At 37.4% G+C, this 26,474-nt stretch overlaps 1 protein-coding gene across 2 annotated transcripts in view; it reads right to left on the bottom strand.

The window, feature by feature from the left end:
* Positions 1 to 292: 292 nt before the first annotated feature.
* The window catches only part of LEPR (leptin receptor), an 82,436-nt gene continuing 56,254 nt past the window's right edge, over positions 293 to 26,474 (bottom strand). The window contains exons 8-19 of one of the 2 annotated variants that reach the window (XM_072997758.2): positions 25,158 to 25,451; positions 24,947 to 25,064; positions 18,592 to 18,791; positions 16,824 to 16,972; positions 16,417 to 16,576; positions 16,234 to 16,316; positions 14,565 to 14,781; positions 13,735 to 13,917; positions 12,144 to 12,239; positions 9,914 to 10,016; positions 7,951 to 8,026; positions 293 to 2,501 (exon numbers count right to left, since the gene is read on the bottom strand). In XM_072997758.2, coding sequence (XP_072853859.2) covers positions 1,686 to 2,501; positions 7,951 to 8,026; positions 9,914 to 10,016; positions 12,144 to 12,239; positions 13,735 to 13,917; positions 14,565 to 14,781; positions 16,234 to 16,316; positions 16,417 to 16,576; positions 16,824 to 16,972; positions 18,592 to 18,791; positions 24,947 to 25,064; positions 25,158 to 25,451 — 2,495 coding nt within the window. In that variant the 3' untranslated portion in view covers positions 293 to 1,685. Of the gene's footprint in view, positions 2,502 to 5,648; positions 6,957 to 7,950; positions 8,027 to 9,913; positions 10,017 to 12,143; positions 12,240 to 13,734; positions 13,918 to 14,564; positions 14,782 to 16,233; positions 16,317 to 16,416; positions 16,577 to 16,823; positions 16,973 to 18,591; positions 18,792 to 24,946; positions 25,065 to 25,157; positions 25,452 to 26,474 lie in introns of those variants that run through there. The other variant, XM_072997759.2, reaches the window with a different exon arrangement.

Below are 26,474 nucleotides of genomic sequence, written 5' to 3'. Positions count from 1 at the left end.
CACCACATTTAAAATGACTTGATTTTTGTCCCTGTCTTTCTTCACTATCTTCCCACCTGGGTTCTAGTAAAGCTGGACTTATTTACCTAGAGAGAATGTCTCACAGGAGTTTATCCACACATGCCCCACTTGACAGTCAACTATCACATGAAGAAGGGGAGACATGCTTTTTAATTTCAATGCCAATGTCATAACAATTTAGAAAGCTTGTGAGTTTTACATCTGCTCCCATTAATCTGGGTGAATGCACTATTTTGTATTTTGATAGCATAATGAAAGACTGTGCAGAAGGGCAAGAGCTATGGGTTTGCACAACAATGGCACAAGAATGGCCCCAGTCACCTCTGCAATGTGTCACATGAACATACACAGAGCAATGGAGTGATTCTTATCCCTATGCCATCATAAGTCCATATACTGGTGCCTATATTGGTGCATAAGGCAGAGAGGTCAGAGAAAATGCCGACAGCAGTACAGCTACAAATTTGGCTGTTTCAAATCCCACATATAGCTTATGCCTGTGAAAGCACTAATGGGGAAAAACATATGAACTCCTCCAGCTGTGCTTGGGAGGAGAGTTATCACTAACTGGACTTGCATATATTATGTGATAAATGAACGTGTCATTCAGAAGGAGGTACAAAACTATTATGAGCACCAAGTGCAAGTTTACTGTGGAGCAAATAACTTATTTTTACACTCAAACAAAATGCTTCTTTTTTAAAAAAAAAGTTCTACAGAATGTTCATGGATACGTAACACAAAGGGATTTTAATTATTTTTACCTACAGGGCCAAGCAGTGTCTGGATTGACAGTTTATTCACCATGGCCTAAATCCAATGTGACGTTTCTTCCCCACAATCTTCTTTGGCAAATGAAACACCCTATGAAGTGTCCCACAGAGCAGTTTTTTTCCTTGGTAGGGGGAGCGCTCAGAAGACTGCTGCTTAAAGCAAAATTCCTCTTACATTGGGTTCTAGTCCTATACAAATAGAAATTCAGCACTGCATAAGGTCTAGGGCTCTCCACTTATCACCTACCAAGCAAGAGGTGTTCCCATTTAATACATTTGGTAAGTGTGTCTTAACCGCTAAAGAACAGGATTGCTTGTGATCCCAAATTGATTAAAATTTTAAGGGATGCACAGAATCTAGTCAGGGCTTTTTAATGAAATTATGGGTAGAAAGGAGGGAACAAAATTATGATTTTAAAAAAAGCACTGGATGAACTCCTCAACTGTACAACAGCAGAGAGCAGTCAGCACGCAAATGCAATTTTTTTAAAAAAAAAATTCCCCCCAATTAATGCATTCTTGAATATTGTGTGTGCCAGAGGAATGCATTTTTGCTGAATAAATAATACCACTGATATCCTATAGAGGTGCATAACTTCCACTGATCTACTTACCACACAAAAATTAACAACACCACTATCTGATAGAAGAATCCAATTTTAGCAGGTTAATTTGGTTATTGTTGACTCTGAAAAATACAGTGTAGTCGTACCAAGAATGCAATCTCAGTTGAAGATACAAGGTTTGTGAGTAAAAACAAAACATGTACCCATTCATCCTACAAAATAATAATTTTGCAAAAACAACCAAGGGCTTAACTGGAAAAAAAGACTGGACATCATACTTTAACCTCGTCATTAAAATATATATAGTGTGACAATACACAATAGCCTAGGCTTTACTACTGGCTGCCTCGTGCAGTTTAATTGTCATTGTCTGAAACTGTGGCATGTATGGTATGAAGGTCTTAACAGGGGATTCCCACTTGCTGACAAAGGAGTTTAGATTTGGTGTTATATCTGGAGGAAATATGCTTCTGACTAGAGGACTGGGGTGGAAGGGACATGCTACGTTTGCATTTTCTGCCAAAAAAATATCATTTTCACTTCTACGGAGTGTACCCATCCCTAAGTAGAACATGCTTCTCTCTGGACTGCCTTCTTCAGTGAAAACTTTATCCTGTTCTGGAGGTTCAGAGAAGCCCTCTGATGAAACAACAGAGAGAGTGTGAGTTTTTCTGAGAATGTCTTCATAGCATTCAGGTAATATCAAAAATGCTTGGTTTCCCACTGCCCATGAACTACCAGAGAAAGAAGCTGAAACTAGAGAATCCTTGTCAAAAAATCTCCTATCAAAAGAACTGTTCAGAGCCTTTGGTGGTTCATAAAGCCCAGCTGACACGGAATTGTTTAGAATAGTTGCATATTTTATATTAGACTGTCCTGTCACTCCTCCATTGGTTTCAACATCCTGACCACTCTCAGAGAGACTCTCACTATTGAAATGACCACTAGAGCAAGCTGAGTCATGTTCAAGGTCTTGAATAGTAGCAAACAGTGAATCGACATTCAGGAAGTCTTGCTTGTCTTCATTTTTCATTGTTTTATCAATAGTGACATCTTCCAGCACTATTTCTGGCTCCAGAAGCAGAGGACCAAATGACATTGCCTCAGGGTGCTTGAGAAAGAGGTGCTCAAAAGTTGCAGGCTAGAAAACAAGACACATTTTAATACTCATTTATCAGTTAGAGGCTTCTTTGGAACAGAAATAAGGGCTAAGGAAAAGAAACACATGGCATTTTGCATTCATTTTGTTATATTTGCTCTGACATGCTATATTTAAAGCCTCAAGAATTTTAATGTGTTTTTAAACAAAATAAATCATGGAGGAGGGATTACAATCACATATCATGAGTTTCTATACTTTATTTTAACTAGGGCACATACATTTGTTGACAAGGCAAAGATATTAAGATTTTTAACCAGGAAATATCTACACATTTTAATCTATCAAATGGCATAGCAACTTCTATTTTTTTTTTCAAATGAGTTTACTTCAAGAAAGGATGGAAGAATTTATTAAAGGGAATGTTCTAAGCTACAGATGTTTATACACTCATATTTCGTTCTTGTCAATAAGCCGGGAGTATGATTATATCTGATCTTCCCTTTGGTAGGAATTAAAAATTAGTGAGTAGAAAGAATAGAACTTAGGCTGATAAGTAAAATTGGCTGTGGCCATCTATTATAATCTGCACAAATAAAAACCTATGCAAAACTGTCCAGCCTGGAGTTATTGAGGACAGCAACAGGAAATTATTTACAATTGTGATCACAGTCAACAGCATCTTACTGTTGAAATGCTTCAGGAGACTTTTGTATTCAAGAAATCAAATTACAAATCCTGTGTCTGTTTTGAAAGACAAGTCACAAAACAAATTAACTTAATCTGCAAATTATGTGAGGTTGAAAAGGCTCCTACTGTGCATTCAGATGGTTTCAAGGATTAAGGAATCCCACTACTACAGACAGATTATCTCTAATGTTTCTTTCTGTCCAACAGTTACTATCCTGGACACACTTACCTGGGAGTAAGTTAGATTGACTTCTAAGTAGATATGTATAGAATCAGAACTACACTGTCAGGTTTACAGGAGACAATACATAGTATTTCTCCACAATTTACTTCTCCTGTCTAACCAAAATAATGGTTTTAAATGTTTTAACAGAACAACCACATGTGCAAACTTCAAGAATACAAACAAGCGCCTTTTCCACTTACAAAATCAGTAATATCTAGTCAAGATGCTTCCCTGCTTTAAAGAATTTTTTCTATTGTCTATAACTCTGGATGGGAAATACTTGCTGTTTTTGAAAAACATTCCAGCAAATTGTGTAAAGATTAGTGATATTTTAACTTCCTTGCCTGTTTACCCAAGTCTACAGGCTGGTTTGAGAGCTGTCAGAAAAGCTGGCAGGAGACTCCTAGAAGGCAGGCCTATGAGTTGTTTCTTAGTTATGGAAGACTACGATAATGTAAAACATGATACAGTAAAGAGACATGGAAGCTTTAATTGCCAGTATCCCGTTGAGCTCTCACTGAGTGGGCAAAAGGGAGCCCTAGGAAGCCTCTGAACCTGAAAGGAGAAGGGGGATAAGAAGCTTTCCATTAGTTTAAATTAAATATTTCCAGCACCCTATCCAGGATAATGCCAGCATAAATGGATACAACAGGATTGAGCCCATCGTCTTCATTCAGACTGGAGATGAGGCCATATGCCCTGCAAAATCACAGTGAATCTCTGTATACAAATATGCTGAGTCTCTGAGAATTCCTTTCAGATATATGATCCCTTACAAGGGCTAGCCCAATTCATTTTTATCTAAGGCAAATAGACTGAGGCTCAAGTAAACAGCTGCTACTGCTGCCCCCAGCAAGGAAATGCTACTTCACTCAACATTTCTCTAGACACTTGATGTATACACTCAAAACAAAGCTATAACTTGTGCAAATCAAACAAGTCTTATGTTAATATAGACATATGTGAATTACAATATAGATCACTAGATATTAATGGGATATACAAAGGATACTGCTTGCTGGTCAGACATAGTGCTATCATCACAAAACAGCTACCGTAAATATATGGAGTATGATCAGTAAATACTGCTGTAAAGCATTTGCTTTCAAATACATGTATAGCATAGGAGTTCTATGAAAATATTTTTACACAGATCCATCTACATTTGTGAAGGAGCACAAAAAAGGAGAATACATAACCTCATATTCTATTATATACAGTTTAGTTTGCATTCATTTGCAATGTAATAAAATATTTTAAAATGTAGTCACACAAACAGATATGTATATATGAATTCTTTGCTCTACCATTAATCTCACCAGAGGAACTGAAACTTGGTAGTGTTTGCAGAATTGTAATGAGGCGCCAAAGAACCTCCTTGCAACTTTTTGGAGATACAGGATGTGATCAAACGGCAAGAAATGTACATGTCCTGATTGCACTGGAAAGGCTCCCTGTGCAAGGAGTAATCTCTGTTAAAATGACCCTTCAATCCGTTGGTGAATTGCTCAAGCCCAGCTCCAAAAAAGCAGGATCCCTGCACCTGAATCAAAAAGGTCTACCTTGGGCATGGATAGGGGTCAGGCTGGAGTGCAATTCCACATATGTCATGTGACTCCTGGGACACAGATTACACTGTGCCACTCCTCAAGCACTCCAGAAATGCAATCTATTTCCACGTGTGATGACAGCCATAGTTAAAAGAGCAGGAGCAGGCACTATCCAGTGCCCAAATGAATCTTATTGAGTGAAAAACTTTAATTATGCTTTCATAAAGAACCTTGTTTCTTCTAAGCATTTATCCAGAAGTTATTGTTTTTGTTCTTGCTTATGCTGCATTCTATTGTTAAGAAAATCCCAACTACGTTTTTGTATTTCTTTGCAATCTCAGAAAGGTGGCCCTTCTTGGAACAGAGCCTGCAGACAGCATGATCCCAAATGGATTCAAACACCCTGCTCCTCTTCCCACCTTTTCCCTCTCCTGCCCTCAAGTCCAAGTAGTTTGTGAAGAAGAGAGATGGATGGAGGCATGCCCTTCTACCCTCTTGTAATGTTCAAGTGTTCTGCCTTTGTTTGCACCTCTTTATCCCAAGAAATGAGGGAAGAAACTAATCTTTCTTGACCTGTAAGTGGATCATTCTGTTAATAAGCACTGTACCTATGCTAGAGGGATAGTTCTGTGGTCCTTCTAATAACACCTGCTGTTCAAATATGCTCAGCTTCCGGATCCGCAGTTCTGCTCTAAATACACTACAATGAATGGAAATGAAGTATGGGAAAACAGGAGACAGCCTGTTGACTTTAAATATCATAATTATTTCATATTGCCACATTGCCCTTTCATGTATTAATGCTCTACTGAAACAGGCAAAATAAACATCAAAGAAAAAGAAATGATTATAATTGGAAATGGATTAGCTGAAAGCTAAATACTCTTTTTTTGTAATCAGAGATTACATACTCTAGGAAATCAGGATGTTTCAGGATTAATTTTCATTATAAATATATGTTGGATATATACACAGTAAATCTGTGAAACTAAATGAAAGAAGCAGATGCACACAGCAAGAAGTCACAAGCTTTTTCTAAATGGGGTTGCCAGGGCTTTCTTTTAGAAATATTCGTTTACCTTAAGAAGATCACATGCTTATAGGATATAACAATGACTCATTACCTTACAACTAAAGAATTTTAACTGGGAATTTCTGTTTCTACTGGCTACAATCTCAAAAGCTGTTCAAATACCAAGACCTATAATGTCAGAGGAGCTGGTAGTTTCCTCACCAATTAAGCTAAAGAAACAAATTGTTTTGGAATGTATTTAAAGGATCATGTTTGTGCCTGAGATACATGAACAACTAGGAATAATGCATCTCTATTAGCTGGGTGCGCAACTCCACATATGCAATTCTCCTGAAGTAACTGCTTGCAGAAACACAGAATTTCGTGTTTCAAATCCTTGTATCTACTTCACTACACTGCACAGTAATCCTGAGAAGTGCCTGTTCAAATGACAAAATGTTTAAATAGATTTAACGCACCACTGAAGCTAGGCAAATGTGGTAAACTTAAAGCTTCCTCGATAGTGCTGTTTCTAAAAGCTTCTTTAGTTATCGTAAACCATGAAATGAAAATGGAAGGCCTTTTTGCAAAATCCTATCCCTCCTATCCACCCCCATTATTCCTCATTAATTCAGAGCCATATTGTTGGTGGCTTGTCCATCTTATCCTCTGAGGATGACATGCCAGCTCCTGCAGATTTTCTAGTGAGAAGTGCAGTGTGTCAAAAACCATTCTCCTAACTCCAGTTCCCAATGTGTTCATTTCACATGCAGCAAACTGTGACTTTAACTGAAATGTAGACAATGTTCTCAGAACTTTATACCATTACTGAACATAATTATTTCCAAGACTATAAGGTAAGAACACAGTCAACAGATAATCAAAAGATATGTAAGCAATTCTCTCTTCTGAATTCAAACAGATAATTCTTCTAACAATTCTGTTATAGGAAGCTTGGGAGCTGTCACAATGGTTCAGCAGGCTGTGACCATGATTAGACTTCAAAGAATGTCCATTCTCTGTTTAAATGAAATGAAATAAAATTAACAATGAAGATGAGAAAATAAAAATGTCAGTGGGAATGAAAACTAAATATGATGGGCAATTTCTTATTGCTAATACCTACCAGCTAGAGTAGACGTACTCAATATGAGACAAGTGGCCTCTCTTTCTCTCTCTAATATATTTATATACATATTTTAAGCAGACATTTCCACATATATTTTGTACATTGCCTGCATACATGAATAAATTTCCAATTTTACATTTATGGTTCTCAAACCAAATTATTTAAGCAAACCATTTTAAAAATCAGGAAAATTCTGTTTAAACATCAAGATATACATTAGCTCAAGCCACCAGGGAAATCGTCAAGAAGCCCATCAAAGACCTACTGAAATGAGTGAAACTGTCTAGAAAGGCCTTCGGCCCAGTGCACATACTTCACATTCAGAGGGTTTCAAGTTTAATTTCCAGCCTTTCCAGGTGAGGCTGAGAAAGACCCTTGGAGAAAAACCTGCAAAGTGACTGTCAGTCAGTCTACAAGATACTGAGATAGATGGAGGTACCATGTCAGTATAACACAGCTTCAAATTCAAACAATGGAATGTTCTCTGTATGGGGACTACCCTGTTGTCTTCAGAGAAGCCAGATGCTCCATTCATGAATTATTTTAAGCACAGGAGGCTGCCTCCTCCAAGAAATACAAAAAGACCCGGAAAGAGGAAAAACTCCCACAAAAGATTCCTGAACAGCAGCATTTTTCTTTGGATGCATACCATAGAACCCATTGTCATTGTGGAACACACCATATGCCTCACTAGTTTAATGGTAGGCATTGATTTTATATCCCAAAGAGCCTGATTTATTCCAGCATTAAAGACTCAGGCACATGCCACAGTTCCAGTTCTTTACCGTTAATAGTATCCATTCTTGGGGGGGGGGATGTCAGTTAAAACAACCAAATACAAATCAAACACGTGAAAACTCATACATCAAAACAAGAGTCCATACCTTTTGGAAATTAACTCCTTGTGCCCAGGAACAATTCTTTGGGTTCGGGACATCATCCCAAAATAATTTCTTCATCCTGAAATATTAAAATATTATATTGATTAGGCAAAGAGAGTATATAAAGGATATAATAGTGTCTTCACTCTCTGAAGACAATTTAGCTGTTAAAATCATAACCATAGTATTTATGAGATAAGGCTAAAATAACCTGAAATCAATCACACCATAATTGCAACTGGTTTTTAACAATGATAATCTCGTTCCTCCTTTAGAAGCTTCACTTAAATCAGTAAGTTCAGTAACAATGCACAGTTACTTTCTGACCTCTACATTATTTGTCTTATGTGGAAATCCTTATGCTGCAATCCTTACAGAATCCTGCTACTAAATTTTACACTAAAATTCTCCTCATATTATCATATAAATATTCCTCTCTTTTGCAGACCATCAAATGCCTTAAAATGGTTTACAGATTTATTATTTCTGGAACATATTTATCTACCAGCTTGTTTTCATAAAACTGTTGTTACATGCAGTCAAGTCGGAACCAACTTATAGTAACCCTAAAAGCCTTGAAAAGAGTCACCAGTCAGAATTGACTTGATGGCACAATTACAATTAATAGGGCTTTCAAGGTAAGTGAGATATTTAAGGAGAGTTTTACCAATGCCAACCCCCTCCCAGTAAATTTCCATGGCTGAATGGTGATTCAAACCCAGGCTTCCCAAGACTCAGACTGTCACTCCATCCATTACACCAATGGTCCCCAACCTTGGGCCTCCAGATGTTGTTGGACTTCAGCTCCTAGAAATCCTAGCCAGTAGAAGTGGTGGTGACGGCTTCTGGGAGTTGTAGTCTAAAAACATCTGGAGGCCCAAGGTTGGGGAACACTGCATTACACCACACTGGGTAATGTTTTCATAATATCTTGGGTATTGCTAATCTCATCCTTGCATGGTAAGTCTCTTGCTCCACTGAATGAGATCTCCTATCTTTCATATCCATTACACAGGACCTTTACAAATATTACATTTATCCAATGAACATTCAAAAGATTGACCACTTTCAGATGTAACACTAAACCAGCAGTACAAATGAGCTGTAGTGAGACTTTGTGTTGTACATCCTCCATTCCTTTTTTTCCCCCTCCAGTGAAGTCACAAGAAGGAAACTGCAAGTTTTCACTTCCTGTTTCAAATTAACCATAGCTTCCTCTTACCGCCGAATTCAATGGAATTCAGGTTAGTTTAAACTATGGATATTGAAAAGAAACCAAGTTCAAACCATGATTTATAATTCGGCCATCATCATCACTTGTCCTGCCCCCATGTCAAATCTGAGGAGAAGGACCTCCTTAGTCCATGGGGACTCGCAGCTCTCCATTTATGCAGGGCAACAGAAGCAGGGATATAGTGGCTGGGGGCTAGGACATTTTCACTCATTGTTTTGTTGCATATGCTTATGAACACCTCAGTAGAGCACCTGTCTCATATAAGCACTTATAAAATATTAGAGAACTTGAACCACCATCACAATCAAGCAAAGCTTACCTGTCCTACATTACAGATTTGACTGGCTTGACTATGGCCAACAATATGCATTGGAATAGTGCCATGGTGCTATGACACATAGTTTTGAGTTTACATTTATGACTTTTTTGGTCTGAAATCTAACACTCCATAATAACATCTATTTGTGGAATAATGAAAGACTTCCATACTATGATGGGCATGCCTAAATAACAATTGCCACACAGCCCTAGAATACTGCCATTACCACATCTTTTCAGTTACTCATCTCAATTCATACTTGTTTCAGAGAGGCTGATTTACTCTAGCTTCCAGACGTCTTTGCATTAGAATATCAAGTGCATGTCAATAATCTTACAAATGTTACTACTTATACCTGAAAAACCTTTATCAGTTTCTGAACAGGGACATGATCCCATATAGAAAAGCTTTACCTTTGGTGCAGGATCAGGAGAACTCCAAGCAGCAAGAAAGAGCATGATACAAGTAATGGTAGAATCACATAGAAGTTCACATCACTTTGTTTTTCAGTTCCATCTGAAAATAATAGCCAGCAGTTTAAAGCAACTACCACCACCTCTACCAGTACAAATGTAACAGAATCTTACCATGCAATCCTACACATACTTATGGAGAACTAAATCCTTACCATGTTCAATGGGACTTACTCTCAAGTCAGGATACATAGCACTCTTTTGTGGATTCGAGCTTCTCTGAGCACAGGGGGAGTTACAACTCAATAATCATGAAAAGGACTGCACCCCATGAAAGTGAAATATTTAATGCAATCGAGTGCACATTCACATGGAAGGAAGTATCACTGAGGTCATGGGGCTTTTACACAAATCAAGTGCAATAGTGCAACTTTGGGTGTCTTTGTCTTAATGCGTAAGTTAAAGGCTCATCTTGATCTGCCTGAAATTAAGTATGACTCAAAATGCAGTTAGAATAAAGTTTTCTTAGTTTGGGAAATTATCATAAAGCATAAAATAAAATCAGGAATTAATAAGAGGTGGAATAAATTTCAAAAGGTAGGAGGGCTGGGACTTCCTAATTTAAGGTTATACTATACAGGCAATCAAACAAGACACACACTTGATATTACAGTATAACTCAGTCTAATAAACAAATATGTTCAAATATGGAAACGCAAGAAATACATTTGAACCACAAAAATATTCTTTTGATACAATATAATAAGAACATAGTAAATAATATTGAAAATCATTTCTTGAAGAATATGTTTTTGATTTGGAATAGGTGTAGAAAAACACTTATCCCATCAATTTTCACACTATATCTGGTGGTAGAGTTGGAAAAATTTCCAGGAATTTTGAAAGGAAGGATTGAGAATGTATTAAGAAAGAAACATGATTAGGATGAAAAAAATGGTTAGAAAAATTGGGGAATAAAGAGCAAATAAAAGAAGTACAGTATTAGGAATGGATAGACTGTTTGGTTTAATCTTATATAATTAGAGCAGTGGACATAGGACTGGGTAAAAAGAAATGGTAAATGTAGAGAATTCAAGAAACTAGAAAAAAATTGTATTACAAAAGGAAAGTTTAGGGGAAAATAAGGCAATGAAAGGGGCAGTAAGTAAAATTTATGAAATATTGTTGGAAGCAGATCAAGAGAACTTGCTTAAAATGTTATGGAAACATGGTTTGGGGAAAATAAATATGTTCTGCAATCTGGAAAAATACTGTATATGGAATATAAGAATATTGAAACTGATGTCTCTAAAGATAAAGGAAATTTTTTTGTAAGTTAGTATGGAGATAGTATTTAACTCCAGTGAAATTAAATCAAATAGACACCAATTATTCCAACTGGTGTTGAAGAGCTTGTCAGAAAGTAGGTACTTATTTTCATATATAGTATGAATGTGAGAATATACTGAAATTTTGGCAATTGGTTTTTAAGGAAATGAATGAAATAATATCTAAGTTAAAGATTGTGGTGTGTTCTAAAATAGTGCTTTTTATCAATATTGGGGAGGGAGCAATGTAAATGGATTAGATTAAATTTCAATTTATTAACAGTGGCAAACTTAATTGTAGCTAGGTACAGTATTGGAAAATGTATGATTTTCAGTTATATAAATGGTACAGAGAGGTTTGGGATACAGCCAATAATGACAAGTTAACATGCAACATTAACATCAAGAAGGGGTTGATAAATAAGAATTTATTTATAGACCTGGGAAGAATTCTTTGATTTTGTATTAATAAAAAGGAAGAGCACTTTGCAAGAATCAATGCTACTGTATTTTGGAAGGGGAAGGGGTTTTTATAGGTGCAGGGACAGGAATACGTGTAACTCCAAATGATCTGGGGGGGCGGTGGAGCACAATATATATTAGGTTTTTTGTTATGTGTTATTGGATGTTTCTATGTTTTTTAAAGACATTTGATTAAAAATATACTCATGTAAAATTAAACAGAGAAAATTCTATGTTAGTGGTACTAAGGATTAAAATTATTGATTTTCTTGGCAATCAAGATGTGTGGTCTATACGTAATAAAGCCATGTGCCAGTATGTTATCTAAAAGAAACATCTTCAATGTATTATTTTAAAATATTTCTTATGAAATTTAGAGCAAGAAATCTCTATTTGAAGGATGAAATCTACTGGAAAAAAAGTCACTCAACATTGTTCACCTTTGGAGAATCCATAAGTTGTTGCAGGCTTCATCACTCCTTCATGAATTATTGGGTACAAACTAAATCGGTATTTGTCTACAGGAATGAAATTATCTGGAACAAAAAAAAAATAGTATTTGTGACAGAAAGAAATCAATTTTACAAGCTGTCTTCAATACACATTTTAAAAAATAAACTCAAAAAGTTTCATACTTGGGCAGAATAATCCTACTGATGGGAGAATATGGACAGGGAGAAACCAACTTCTTGAAGCTTTACCAGTCTTAGGACAGCAGGGCATAAGTAAAGGAAAAATTGTGTTTTGTGGTTCTTCTATTTTTTTCTCTCTGTTGCTTGAATCTTTTCCCTCCCACTGTTGTGAATCTGAGGGACATGAAGTATGCCAGCTCCAGTGCTAACATAATTCTCTTCCCATTCTGGATTCACAGCCTGTCCCAACAGGACCTAGTGCTCCTAACATTTCTGCTGTCATGTACTGGGTATGACATCAGAGACATATCAGCTTCAGACCTCTTGCCTCGTAGCATGTAACTCAAAACCAGATAAGTGTACATAGACATGTATGGTAGAAAACATTGGTTGGAATCCTGAGGATTTAGAATAGCAAGTTGCACTAGAGCAGGCCTACTGAATCAATGGAGATTTGGTGAGTCAACTACTTTGTAAGTTCCACGGATTCAAATAGGTCTACTCTAGTTGTGGCTTCCTATAATAAAGCAATTGCAACTACAGTTAGGTAATTGTTGTAAGCTGCCCAGAGACCTTTGGGTAGAATGGGTGGCATGTAAGTTAATAAACAAACAAACAAACAAACAAACAAACAAACAAACAAATAAATAAATAAATAAATAAATAAGCCTGTTTGAGTCAGGGTAACTTACAAAGGAGTCAACTTGCCACATCCCTAGTGATTCAATGGGCCTACTCTTAGTGCAACAAACTATGCTAATCAACAGGATTTCAATCACAGAATTAATTATTTAAGAAAGGTACAGGCAACCTGCATTCTTCAACTACATAAAAGCCATTGTTGACTCCCTGTGGAAACCTGAGATCAGCAGTTTTCAATCAGAAGAATGATACCCTTTCTCCCCCCCCCCCCAAAAAATAAGACCTAACCTGAAAATAAGCCCTAGTATGACTTTACAGGATGCTCATGATATAAGCCATACCCCCCAAATTAAGCCCCAGTTAAGTGAAACCTTGCACTCCACCAATGTGCAGCAATCCGAAAAAGATGACATGATCGTTTTTGAAAAAAATGTACATGGTTGTACATGGAAAAAATAAAACATCCCCTAAAAATAAGCTCTAATGCATTTTTGGAGCAAAAATTAATATAAGACCTTGTCTTATTTCGGGATAACACAGTAGTTGCAGGTCTTGTGGTTTTTCTAGCAACTCTTTATGCATATTACAAATATTGATTTCTCTTTCTGAGCACTGGTCTTTCTCAGCCTTATACTTTAGCACCTATCATTTCAAATTTGTTAAGGGTCTACCAGTTCCTCACAGATTTTTAACTGTAACGTGCAAAACTGTGATAACACATTAACATACAGAATAAAGAAGAGAAAAACAAACTCACCAAAAATATGGCATTTTCTAACATCTGAATGAATAATTATCCACTTAATTTGTTCTTCTTCACTTAAGTTTATCCATTCAATTACGAAAGACGTAACACTATAAGTCATAGGTGAAAGGACCCAAGACACGATCACACAACTGCTGTTTACTGGGTAAACACTGAGATACTTCACAACGTTTACTGATAAGGGAGTAAAAACAAAACACAGTATAATTGTGACAAGACACAGCATCCCATAAAAGTTGGAAGAAATACTCCTCAGAGAACTACTACAGTAGGGTTACATTTTACATTTTTATTTTAGTTTTTAATTTGTAAGTTTCATAAAGCTGATAAGGACTGAAATAAATCGCACTTTAAAAGAGTGAGTCAAATTGCTGACTTGTATCAATATACAAACATTTAATGTTCAGCTTATTTTCCTATTTCATATTAGTTTTCACTGTGTCAGTAGCTTCTATGAGAGTGTTTAGTCTGACTGCTTTCACCATTAAGATCCCACAGAACAGATACCTTTTTAAATCTTGCACCACCTTCTGTGTGCTCTTATGTATGACCATAGTATGCTTTACAATGCTGGCAAGCTTTGCTGTAAGCAAGCAAGATGGACACATTTGAGGTATTAGGCAGCAAAAACTGTTTAAACAGACATAATTTCTATTGAGATCAATCGCATTTGCCTCCAATATATTGATTTATAAATTAATAAAGTATAACTTCCTAAAGCTGGAAAAATATATTCTGCTACTGAAATGTTATACAATGAGTTCACCTTCTTTATTATGAAATATTTATTAAAAATGAGTAATCAAAAATGGTATTCTTACCTGTGCTCATTTGCTTTGATAGAGTTAAAACAGAATTCACAGAGGAAGCACCAACTGAGTTGATGGCAACAACTTTCACAATATGGAGATCCTCTGTCCATGAAAATGTATAGGTACTGTCATTTTCAACATATTCAGACCAAGTTACGTTTCTTGAAATGTAATGCTCTACCATGTAGTCTAGCACACTGCATAAAGAAAGATTCTTCATCAGTGGCTGCAAAGAAAAATAGCACATATTAAGCATTTTACTCCCAGGTAGGATTCTGATGCACACTGCAAACTTTTTTAAAAAAAATATCGAAGTGCCATTACTCATATTTTGCATTAACAAGACTAAAAGCTACATTTATTAACAAATTTGCATTCCCTGTAACTTTTATGGGTCATAACCTCAATTACCTTACACTTTCATATCAGAATAAATGTGCTAGAAACTTAAATTTAATAAATTCTATTATACAATCAAGTTTGGATTTTAAGCTTATTTTTCAAAAAGGAACTGCCAAACCACAAAGTTTTTGAAATAGTGAAGGATGATGGATGGATTTCTAGTTGAGTAAACTAATATTACTTCTTCCATATTTCTGAAGCATAAGAACTAAATTACCTATTATTGTAGGTATAAACACTGAAATCCTGTTGCACAACTTATGCACACGAAAAAGTGATGACAGTACAATTCAGGAACAATTTTCTGTAATTTAAAATGCCCTACTTCTGTCCCTCATGAGAAGAAAGGCTCCTTAGAGAAGACTCCTTGGAAAAGACCTTGATGTTAGGAAAGTGTGATGGCAAGAGAAGGGGACGACAGAGGATGAGGTGGCTGGACAGTGTCTGCGAAGCAACCAACATGCATTTGACACAACTACAGGAGGCAGTGGAAGATAGGAGGGCCTGGCATGCTCTGGTCCATGGGGTCACGAAGAGTCGGACACGACTAAACAACGACGACTTCTGTCCCTCAGCTTTTTTCACTCTCATTTGATTAGCAAAAATCTCCCTCTGTCAAATACATCATCTGACTGCACCAATTTCTGTAATTAAAGACTTCCTCCTTCTGTCCCTCAGTTCTTACGGCTTCCACATGGTGAAAGGAATTACACAGAAGTCAGAAAATCCACAAGACAGGAGTATGTTTTTAATTAGTGAAAATCACCTCTTATCCATTGATGTCATCACCTTTCCACATGTGTTAAGTTATGCAATGGGATTTCAACTATAGCATACATCTGAATTTCTTTTTCTAGTGATCAGTGAGTTAGGTATCAGAACCTGGGAGTTTTATTTCCCACTTTGCCTCCAGGGAGAAAAAACAGCCTGTGCAACCACGGGCAAGTAGTACAGTCCCAAGATACACTCAAGAAGAAGGGAATTATAAACCACTACTGATTATTTTCTATCTCAAAACCCCCCAAAAGGGTTGCCATAAGTCAGAATGTACTTGACAATACACTATCATCATCATCGTCACCATCTGTTTATGCTTTGTTTTAAAGTTTTGCAGATCCTTGATCCATCACAGATTTCTACTGTGATTTGCTGATTTTGCTAATACAAATAACTTTACCAGATGTTTGGATCACATATTCTTCAAACTCTGCATCAGCATATCAAGAAACACATCATGAATAAACAGACTCCTGATATTAATTTAGATTCTGCTTACCTTCCAAAACAGAGTGACATTTTTCTCATTCCTAATTGGGTCTTCATTAACAGCTCTCCAGAATTCAGGTCCTCTCAGTGGAGCTGAAATAATTTAATTTTGAGAATCAAAACATCCCATTTAAATGCAAACTAACAAGCAAGCAAATAAAAGATATATTTTAAAAAATGGCAGGAGACTGACCTTTGATATCCTTAACAACTGTATAGGCAGGTCTGCTCCAATCACTCCAGGAGCCAACTCCTTCAATCACAGTGCAGCGTACCTGAACAATGTATACTGCACAAGGATCTTGCACTTCTATATTGGCTGAGCTAACGAAGAGAGAAGAAACTTCCTGCATCTGTTGCGGGCGGGCGAGCGGGCGGGCGAGCAGGTGGGTGGGGACAAAAGGGATACTTAAATGAATAACATACAAAGGTTTCCTGGATGAATAACTGAGAACTTAATAACATGAAAACGGCACATCACAAATACTACTTTAGCAAAACAAACTGCATCCTAGTAAAATAATCCACATATTGAGAGGAGAACATCATTGCATGTAGTCTAACAACACAGGGCATAATTTGGATTTGATCTCACCATACCTCCCAGCTAATTTCTGTTCCATTGATAGCGTATCGAATCTGAAACTGAAGATCGTTCTTTGGAAGTTCTGGATTAGTCCAGCTCACATTCAGCAGACCCACTTCCCCTGTGATTTCTGCTTTGACACGGGAGGGAGAAAATGGCTTCACTAGAAAACAAAACAAAAGATGTTTGACTGGTTTTTTTTTTTTTTTTTACTTATGTCTGGCTCTTCTTTCCTTATTGAACTGGCATTAAAGGAGAACATTTAATTTATTTGTGGCAATTGTATTTGCCACAGATTACAAAACTGATTGTTTTAGTAATACAAATGGTTAATTACATAATTACATGCCCTCAATGATTTTGATTTTGACTTATTAAGACCCTTTCCAGTGGTTTCTAGATGTAGAGTACTCACTGAGCTTATCCAGTCAACTGTTTTAGATCAGGGCCAAAATCAAATTCAGTTCCCTCCCCCACATGAGCTGCCAATACATGCTGACCAGCTGTCTCATTCTCTTTCTTGGTCCAATTCTGTAAAGCTCACTGGTGAAGCTTTTCACTCCCCAGATATAATTCTGTAGGATTGGCCGGGAAAGATGGAAGTGCCTGGTTAATATTGTTGTTGTGAACACTGCTGACATCATGAGGGCATGAGGCTGTGTTCAAGTTCCAATATGTGTATGACTAGCACATCAGCCAGCCCTCTTGCATTATCTTACTTCTTTGCAACATTGGAAACTGCTTTTGGAATCAGGTCAGGGATGCCTCCTTAAGTGAGGGAGAAAAATACAGTGGTGCCTCGCAAGATGAATGCCTCGCAGGACAAAAACTCGCAAGACGAATGGTTTTGGAGATGGGGTTGATGACTCACAAGACGAATGTTCCTATGGCGGTGCTTCACAAGATGAATGTTTTCCGTTTTTTGTTCCTGCCTCATGTTTGCTGATTTTTAAATGTTTTTCTATGATGTTTAAAAAGTTAAAGTTTTTTGATTGAAATTTTGAAATCATCTGCACAATATGTATGGCTTTAAAGAGCACTTAATAAACCCTTTGTAAACCAAATTTGACTTTGTTCTGAGTTTTTTTGCCCATAGGAACTCATTAATTAGATTTCAATGCATTCCTATGGGAAAACACGTTTCACAAGACAAATTTTTTGCAAGACGACATTAACCATGGAATGAATTAAATTCGTCTTGCGAGGCACCACTGTATGTAAACATTTTGTGCAGCTGGGAGTTGTGTGATTATTGTGCCAGAACTAGATCCAGAGATTATTGTGCCAGAACTGGATGAGCCTGATCCATGAAAGCTTGCAGATTATATGATTTTTTTTAGTGGTCTATAAAAGTATAGTCCACACTTGCATTTGATTATTATTTGCTTGGATCATGTTTACAATATTAAACATTGTTGTTAATTAACACTGCCTGTTATCTTGAGTTTTTAATGACTGTTTTGTCATTTTTTGCTATCATTATTTTTAGCAATTGATTTTAATTTTTTTTATTTTATTGTATTGTAAACAACTCCAGACTTTCAAATTGAAAAATAGAATTAAAATGTTTTAAAATAAAACAAAGAAATTTAAAAGATAAAAATATTTCTCAGTAGTGAGTTTATTTTTCTTGGCATATTTTACCCACAAAGAAAGGACCCATGAAGCATTGGTTGCTCAGGATTTCCAAATTTGAAGGAAAACTACCACCTCCAGTCCATAAGCCACTCCTACCACGAAGTGTACAATTCAACAGAAGTGATGACTCCCATGTTCACTCACCTACTTCTTTTGGAAGAATACACACTGGTTCTGAAGTAACTGTCCCCAATGAGTGCTTAATCTCTATCCACATTGTGTATCCAGACAGAAGGTAAATAGGCTGAAAGATGCACTCATAAAAATTATTCCTCTGAGAATGGCATTCTTTTACCTCCGAATAGGATGGCATGGTAGGAGTCTCTGAACAATACACATCACTCCTTAAAAATATGAAAGCATTGAAATTACCCGAATGTAGAAATTGATAAAATGTGGCTTTCATGTATATTGCAATGGGCAACACATGGCCTGTGAGCCACCTGTGGGTCAGACACCATTTTTCTGGAGCACCTTACCTCCCCATCACCATTACCAGGAGAAATTTGTACAGTAAAGGGAGACTCATACCTCCACAAGTCTCCAGAAACGGGGATTCTCTTGTAAACAGAGTCATGCTGTCTTATTTTATTGAAAATATGTATATGAAGATTGAAATCACATGCAGGAAAAATTGCCAAAAGTGGATTATGCAGTGAGGCAAAGGAGGGGATAAGTGACCCATAGACCTAATTAATTTGCCCACCTATGCATATGTTTAAGAGGAATATAGGGCAGAAAGTTTGGTCATCATGTTCCATGATTTTCAATCATGGTTATACTGAAATTAGTCTTTTTAGCATCTCTTTCTGCCTACACACCTGAAAAAAAGCTAAATACCATCTATTTCAGAATCAGCTGTTTAAAAGCAGTTTCAGAAACCAACATAACAATAGATGTTGGGTATTAACATTATATCAATGAAAGCAGATTAAAAATCAAGTATAAATTATTTGCTAATTAACAATTTCACTGGCTTATTTGTTACAGGCAGCTGTCATGATGCCAGAATTACAGGAGAACTGAATTGTATTTACCAAAGGAAAACACTAAATTGGTTTCAATAGAAAATTGGCAAAAACAATTTTCAATTACAGTATAAGTACTTTCTAAGCCTTGAAGATCAGGGTCTTTTCAGTTAAGTGGATGGGACCTAACAAACAGTTTCAACTAAAACTAGTCTTGCTATTTTCAACTCCCTGTTCCGAAATTGACAGCTTATCTTTAAAATGTTTGAAGACTTGAAACTAGATAGATGCTGTGAGAGTCCTTACATTTCTCCTTTGCCTGTTGTTTGAGCTACTGCTGTACCCTAAATGCATAAGGCTCTTTAATGTTGCCCCAAAGAAGGTTAAGCAGAAAGCAGCACATAGAATAATAGAGTGGGAACTGCACTGCCATACTGGCTGTAGTCCATCAGATATAGAGAGCATAAAACAAGGGGAAATCTGCCTTATAGTATAGGAAAGATGTAAGCATTTGGTCACGCCGATAGAGGGACCAAAGGGATCCAATCATTGAGGCGGGGCTTTGGCAACTTGCCCGGATTAACACGTGACGTCAGGTGGCCGGACGCAAGGACGGCTAAGGGGCGTGGGCAAGTCGGAGGGCATTTAAAGGGGGTTCCCCCTTTTGTTCTTCAGCAGCCATTGCTGAACTGGCAACCCACCCGCCCGCCCTATTTACTAGTGTGAGATTAGCTGGTCGCCCTATTGGGGGCCGGATAGGAATTTTTGACCCGCCACCCAATTGGCCAATGTAGGCAGGGATTTTTCGCCTATCCCACACTGGACTAGGAGCGTTGGCCTAACGAAGGTGGTAGCATTTGGTCACACAGGGCGGGTAGTGCGGATTCAAAGGTACTGGATATTGTTTTATGGGGTAGTGGCAACAAATTCCAGCGCATCTGGACCAGTAGCATGCCCGGGTAGGCAACTGTGGTGCTGGAAGGTAAAGATGCGCTGGGGACGCTACCGGACCCGCGAAAGGTACAGAGAGAACAAAGGGGTCCAGGGAAATTCGGAGACCGTCAGTTATTCCATGTTGATAACGAAGGGAATAACTGAGGCCTGAGTCCAGCCTCGCAGCTGGGCAAGAGCCAACCTATTACCCAGTGAGAATTTGAATCCGCACTACAGCAGGACCCCCCTTTTTCCTCAGAGGATTAGCATGTTCATGGAATACGAATGAATATTAATAAAGTGTGGCCCATGTTTAACCCTGGTCTCGCGTCGTTATTCCGGGATAAGTTGGCAATGTACTTCAGCAGGAAACAAACCCTTGCTGACTTATAACCACAGAACCAAACAGGTTAATGCTCACACTAAGTTGTTCACATTTTTGGGCAAGAAAGCACTGGGCTGCACATTTACAATTTTCTCCCAGTCTTTTTCACATAACTATTTGAAATAATAAACAGGCTATGCAAATTCAATGATATTGAGAAAGGCTCTATATGTCAACAGCTAGGGCTGACATGAGTATGCAAAACAGGTACCAGATCCTTAGAATGTCACTATCTGTTTAACAAGAGCTTGTTGTTTTCTTCATTTGTCTCTAACGGAGATGGGCATGAACCAGCATTTCGATCCAGTTTGGTGCTGCACCTGCACGAGTGTTCTGCGAGCACTATGCACTTCCCTCTCCCACCTCCTCTGTGAGCTTGCCCATTCCCCGTCAATGCACACTTCTCTCCCTGCCTCCTAAGCACAACTGTCCAGTCTCCAATTTCAGTGCACAAGATCCTTCTCCTCCTCTGGTGGCTGCCCACTCAAAGGCAGAGCTGCAGGCTTCCTTGTCGTACCTCCTTGTCTGAGTCGGCAGCCATGGGAGGAGGCAAAAGAAGGGGGAAATGAATGAATGAATGAATGAATGAATGAATGAATGAATGAATGAATGAATGAATGAATAAATAAATAAATAAATAAATAAATAAATAAATAAATAAATAAATAAATAAATAAATAAATAAATAAATAAATAAATAAATAAATAAAAGTAGAGGCAGCATTGCCCCAGGAAACATCAGAGAAAACAAATCAATTCCAGGGTGTAGCCGGCAATAATGTTTCAAATAGGATGAAATGAACTGATATCATCAAAATCAATGGGAATGTTCCAACAGTATAGATACCACAGGACCGCAAAAAATAAATGTATCGGTACAACAGAGGTATGGAAAGAATTGGTATAACTGAGGTTCTTTTGGCAAGTGTGCTTAGGCCCTGAGTTCCTGCTTGCATACAACATTTGTTCTGCTTCCTCCATCCCCATGCTTTGATCAGGGGTCGCTTGATAACAGGTGATAGCCCTTAGGTCATGGAGGGTGTGGAGGAAATCTTTCCCATCTCCCTCTTCTGGTTCCCCATCATTTCTCTATTTCATGCCACAATCTATTTATGTGTGTTCTCATATGGACAAAATCTGAGCAATGTAGCTAGCACTTTAAAAGAAAAACCCTTGTAACACACATTACATACAAAGGGCTTTATCATTTTCTCATTTACTTTTCCAATTACTTTATGCAGAAGGTCACCATTAATCTCATTTTGGACACAGAGAACTGTGTTCCAGAGGGGGAGAGTGAGTTGCCCAACACTATCCAGAAAGTCTATTGCTGAGTTGCATGTTAGCCTAGGAAACGTGAACCAAACAAAATGCTCCTTTTTCTGGAAGGAGGCCTCAGATGGGATTTATTTATTTTCTAGAAATCCTATCTTTTCTTCAAGATGCTCAGAGGTGCAACTCATTCTAACAGTAAGTAGATTAAGCTGAGGCCTGTATTCAGATAACATACCTGGATACAAGGATGTTGTGTTTTATACTTTTATGGGCAGATTTACTTGGAGCTTCCCAGCCCATTAAGCCATGAAGCAGTTCGTGTTTGTGAGCTGAATAAACCAGGATTATTTTACTAGGATGTGTTTATCAATTCATCCCAATATGTTCCCCCATACAGAATCAGGGACTTGAATCCAGTCCCTGGGGTCTGGCCAGCATTTTGATACATGATGTGACAAAACTCTCACCTGTTCTACCCAATAACATCAAGAACATGATTGGCTGAAAGGACAACCAATCTAGAGAAGACAACAGATATTTAAAACAAGAGATGAGAGGTTTAGTCAGTTAACAGTTAACAAAGAGTTAACAAAAAGCAGTTAGAGTGTATCTCAAGACAGGAGCGTGGGTTTCCGGGGAGCTTATTGCAGGTCTGTATATGATAGAACTTGTTCTAGCATAGAAAGTTGATTCTTTTAACACATGAAACTTCAGGCTTATGGGAGCTTATTTAGTAACCATTATGCTGACTAAATAAAGAATTTTATTTCACGTTTCACTCTAAAACTGCTTGGATTTTATGATTTGGGCTTAAGGATGGCCCAGGGGAAAAGATAAGGCAGGTCAAAGGGTGATTAGCCAGACAAGGCTGGTCACACATAGTTCACTACTACCACGGAACTGATTATAGGGCCAACTGATGCGAAGTAGGTAGTCTAGCCAGTTGTTCGTCTTGGACAGGAAAGGTAGAAGTTATGATGCCACACTGAATGAGCCAGGAACTGTAGCCATGTTAGTGGTAAACCTGAACATTTTGCCGTCAAATGGATAAATTGCTTTTAGACTTCTCACCTCAGCTGATACTCCAGCTGTTGTCTCATCTATGACAATATTTCCTTTTCTGCTTGTCCTGCCTATATCCAGGCTACCAACAAATATCTGGAACATCTCACAGTTCTCAAGTTGCAGAACATATGTTATGATATAAAGGCTAAGAACTAGAACAAAACAAGGTCATACATAAACTTGTGTGTCTGTCTGTCTGTCTGTTATTTAAAAAAGCAGATGGGGAAGCATTTATAATTAGCTAAAGAAAGGGGGCTTTGAAAGCAACAAACCTTCAAAACATAATACAGTATTATTAGCAACTTTCATCAAAATGAAATAAACCTTGGCTAATTTACATTCTCATTCATGGCTTACTTTATTTTAAAAAAGCACTGAGATGAGTAATATATGCTCACCTTAAATGCAACATGTGCTTCCTTTAAACGAATTCATGCTTTGATTACTGAAGCAATCCATGCTTTCATGACTACTAGTCTAGGAGGCTGCTGGTCCTCCAGATTTTGTTGAACTATAATTTCCATTCTCTATATTTATGAGTGCTGATGGGAGATGCCATCCAACACAACCTGCATGGCCAACAATTGCCCTGGTCCAAACTTCCCACACACTCTGGTCTAAATTCATGCATGATTGCTCCTGGATATAAACATGCCTATCATGTCCTGCAGGTGCTTTCAAACTGCATAGCAGGTTCATTCACATCTGATGAAATGAAAATTAGCAGTTAAAATCAAGCCCCATATACAAAATTATGAGAGAGTATTTTAGAGGATGTGGTATTCGGGTATAAACTATGTGCCACTGGGCACACAACTAGTACATTTATATGTTCTGGAATCCTATTTGAAGAGGTAGCATTCACAGTTATGAGTAACCATAATGAATAGTTCATCTACTAGCATACATACACAGCAGTCAAATAAATGTCACACTATCCCTCTATAGTATGGAATGGCACAAAAAGATCTATGGCTTGTTCACACTTCTCATTTACTCTGGAGTACTCAAGTCATCAGTAAATCAGTAACCAAACAAGTGTCATAAAATCTACCACTGTCATTGCCTCACAAATCGAAGCTGTATATGAACACTTTGTCAGAAGTACCCTGTGTCAATGAAAAGATCTTGGCTTGGCTTTTTGCAGTTGTTTTGTATAAAGGACTATAATAGAAGTTGGAGTTTGTTTTTTGTTTTTTGTTTTTTTTTAATTAGAATGACCAGCCATTCCTGTGGAGTATACACCTTTCACGGAGGCAGCTGGAAAGGAGACTGCTTATTTAATTGGCCCCTCAGTGCCACATGTAGCTGATTTTTTTTCCTGTTAATATAAGAAAAAGCCAGGCTGAATCAATATAGTTTCCCTTGAAGACTAAGCACACCTTATGGTTTGCTCTTTTTATTAACTAGTCTTCTTCAACATTCCTGAAAGCGTAGCTTTCACAGGTCAATGACAAAACTATATTCATTGGGGAGAAACGTGTTCTGCGGTAACTGGCTTGAACACTGCCATGAATATGAAACTTGAGGCCTTAAACAGGCCTTTAGCCATTCCTACCATAGATATCTAATCAGAGGAGGAAACTTGAGAAAGAAGACTGCAAGACCTGCAAGAATGAACCAGAGTTACGCCTCCTCAGAATAACTCTTTTCTGGACTACAGACTCTTAATATCTTTCATGCACCGTGGTCAGTTGTGTTCTTGAGAGCAAGTTCAAATAAGAAGGAAATTCTACTCAGCCATACCTCATAATTGGCATCTGATGTTCAACTAAGAGTGTAATTGAAATAATTCCTTCATTATTTTAGCCATTGCAATTTTGAAAATAGCAGCTTTTTTTTACAAAATATCGTATTAAAAATGAGCATTTACCTGTAATATCTTAATAACAAGCTGCTCTCCGAAAGCAGTGGGTCAGTATTGGTGGACCATCTACAAGTCATTTTTTGTAAGTTGCCATACGTTTCACATGTGATACTGATATTAACATCTGTTTTAAAGACAGCATTAAGAATATAAAAATATAAGGAAAGGGTTTGACAATATCTATTGTTACTTTATTGAAAATAAGGTGACACCTTACCTATTATATACAATTCAGCATAACGGTGATTGCATTCCTTGTTTTCATTACAACAGTATAAAGCATTAAAAAGGAATTTGCCTCCAGGTTTCATTGCTTTTAGGTTGACAAGTGTAACTTTGCTGATGTAGTTATTCACAAGTGTATACTGACTTCTAGGAATTTCCTTTGCTAAATTTAACCACCAGGCTATCTTCTTGGATGGGATTATTCTGTCTTTGGTCTTATATGCACAATAAAAAGAAACATTCGTTCCAACACTTGCCAGGATCCTTGGTGGGAAATACATCACATCTGTGGCAAAAACATAATTGAAACACCAGTTATAAACCTGCAGAATACATCACAAACATATAACAACAGAAATATCAACATGCTGTCAAGTCAATTCCAATTAATATAACCTTTCCCAGGGTTTTCTAGTGGTTTACCTGTTCCTCTTTCTGGTGGTAGTGTGAGACCCTGTAGCTTTCTTAAGCCTGGCTCTTTTGTCAGGTGGCACTGTGAAGAATCAAACTCACAACCAGAAGCTTCAATGTGTTCAAACGTCCATGCCAGTTCACAAATATATGCAATTCACAATTAACTTCCTATACATTACTGCAGGTTACAGTTATTTGTGATGGGGGAAAGTATATTTTTCTCACTGATTGCAAACATAATCCTCTCCGCCCCCATGACATAATATTCTTTCCATGCATGGGACAACTTGCTTGTCTACCATTCATTAAAGTGATGGGACCATTTAAAAATATAACCTAATACATCACCTAATACATCACATCGCACTGTGGTTCCTCATGGACTTTAATTCAATGTTACACACCTAGAGGAAAAAGCTAATCCAAACATATGACTGAAACAAACAAATAGAGAAAAAAGAATCTAAGGCATTTTGAAGTATACTTAATGACGATATATGCATACGTCAGAGTTGGGCACAAATGGTCTTTTGACATTCTTCATCCTACTTTCAAGCAGAGAAGTTCAGGAAAATATTTCACAAAATTTCTCCAGGGGAAAATGAAATTTTGCAGCAGTTTTTGAAAGGTGGGATTCCCCATTAGCAGTGGATGAAGAACAGCTTTGTTCTTTTTCCCCCCCTTAAGTCAGAGACGGGCAACGGGTGGTCCCCAATTGTCTGTGCTCCCTGCCATTCCTCTGGGTGCCTCTTAGGAATTTTTTTTTTTTAAAAAAATGCAGACATTGGGGAGCCAATGTCATTTTTACAAGTATAATACTAATTCTAATACTAATACTGTTGATAGAAGGCATGACAATAATTCAACATGGGCATGGCTAAAACTAGAGACCATT

The sequence above is a fragment of the Pogona vitticeps genome, chromosome 4 (genome assembly GCF_051106095.1).
Source record: "Pogona vitticeps strain Pit_001003342236 chromosome 4, PviZW2.1, whole genome shotgun sequence".
Classification (NCBI taxonomy): Eukaryota; Metazoa; Chordata; class Lepidosauria; order Squamata; family Agamidae; genus Pogona; species Pogona vitticeps.
This window is presented reverse-complemented; position numbering and strand designations above follow the sequence as displayed.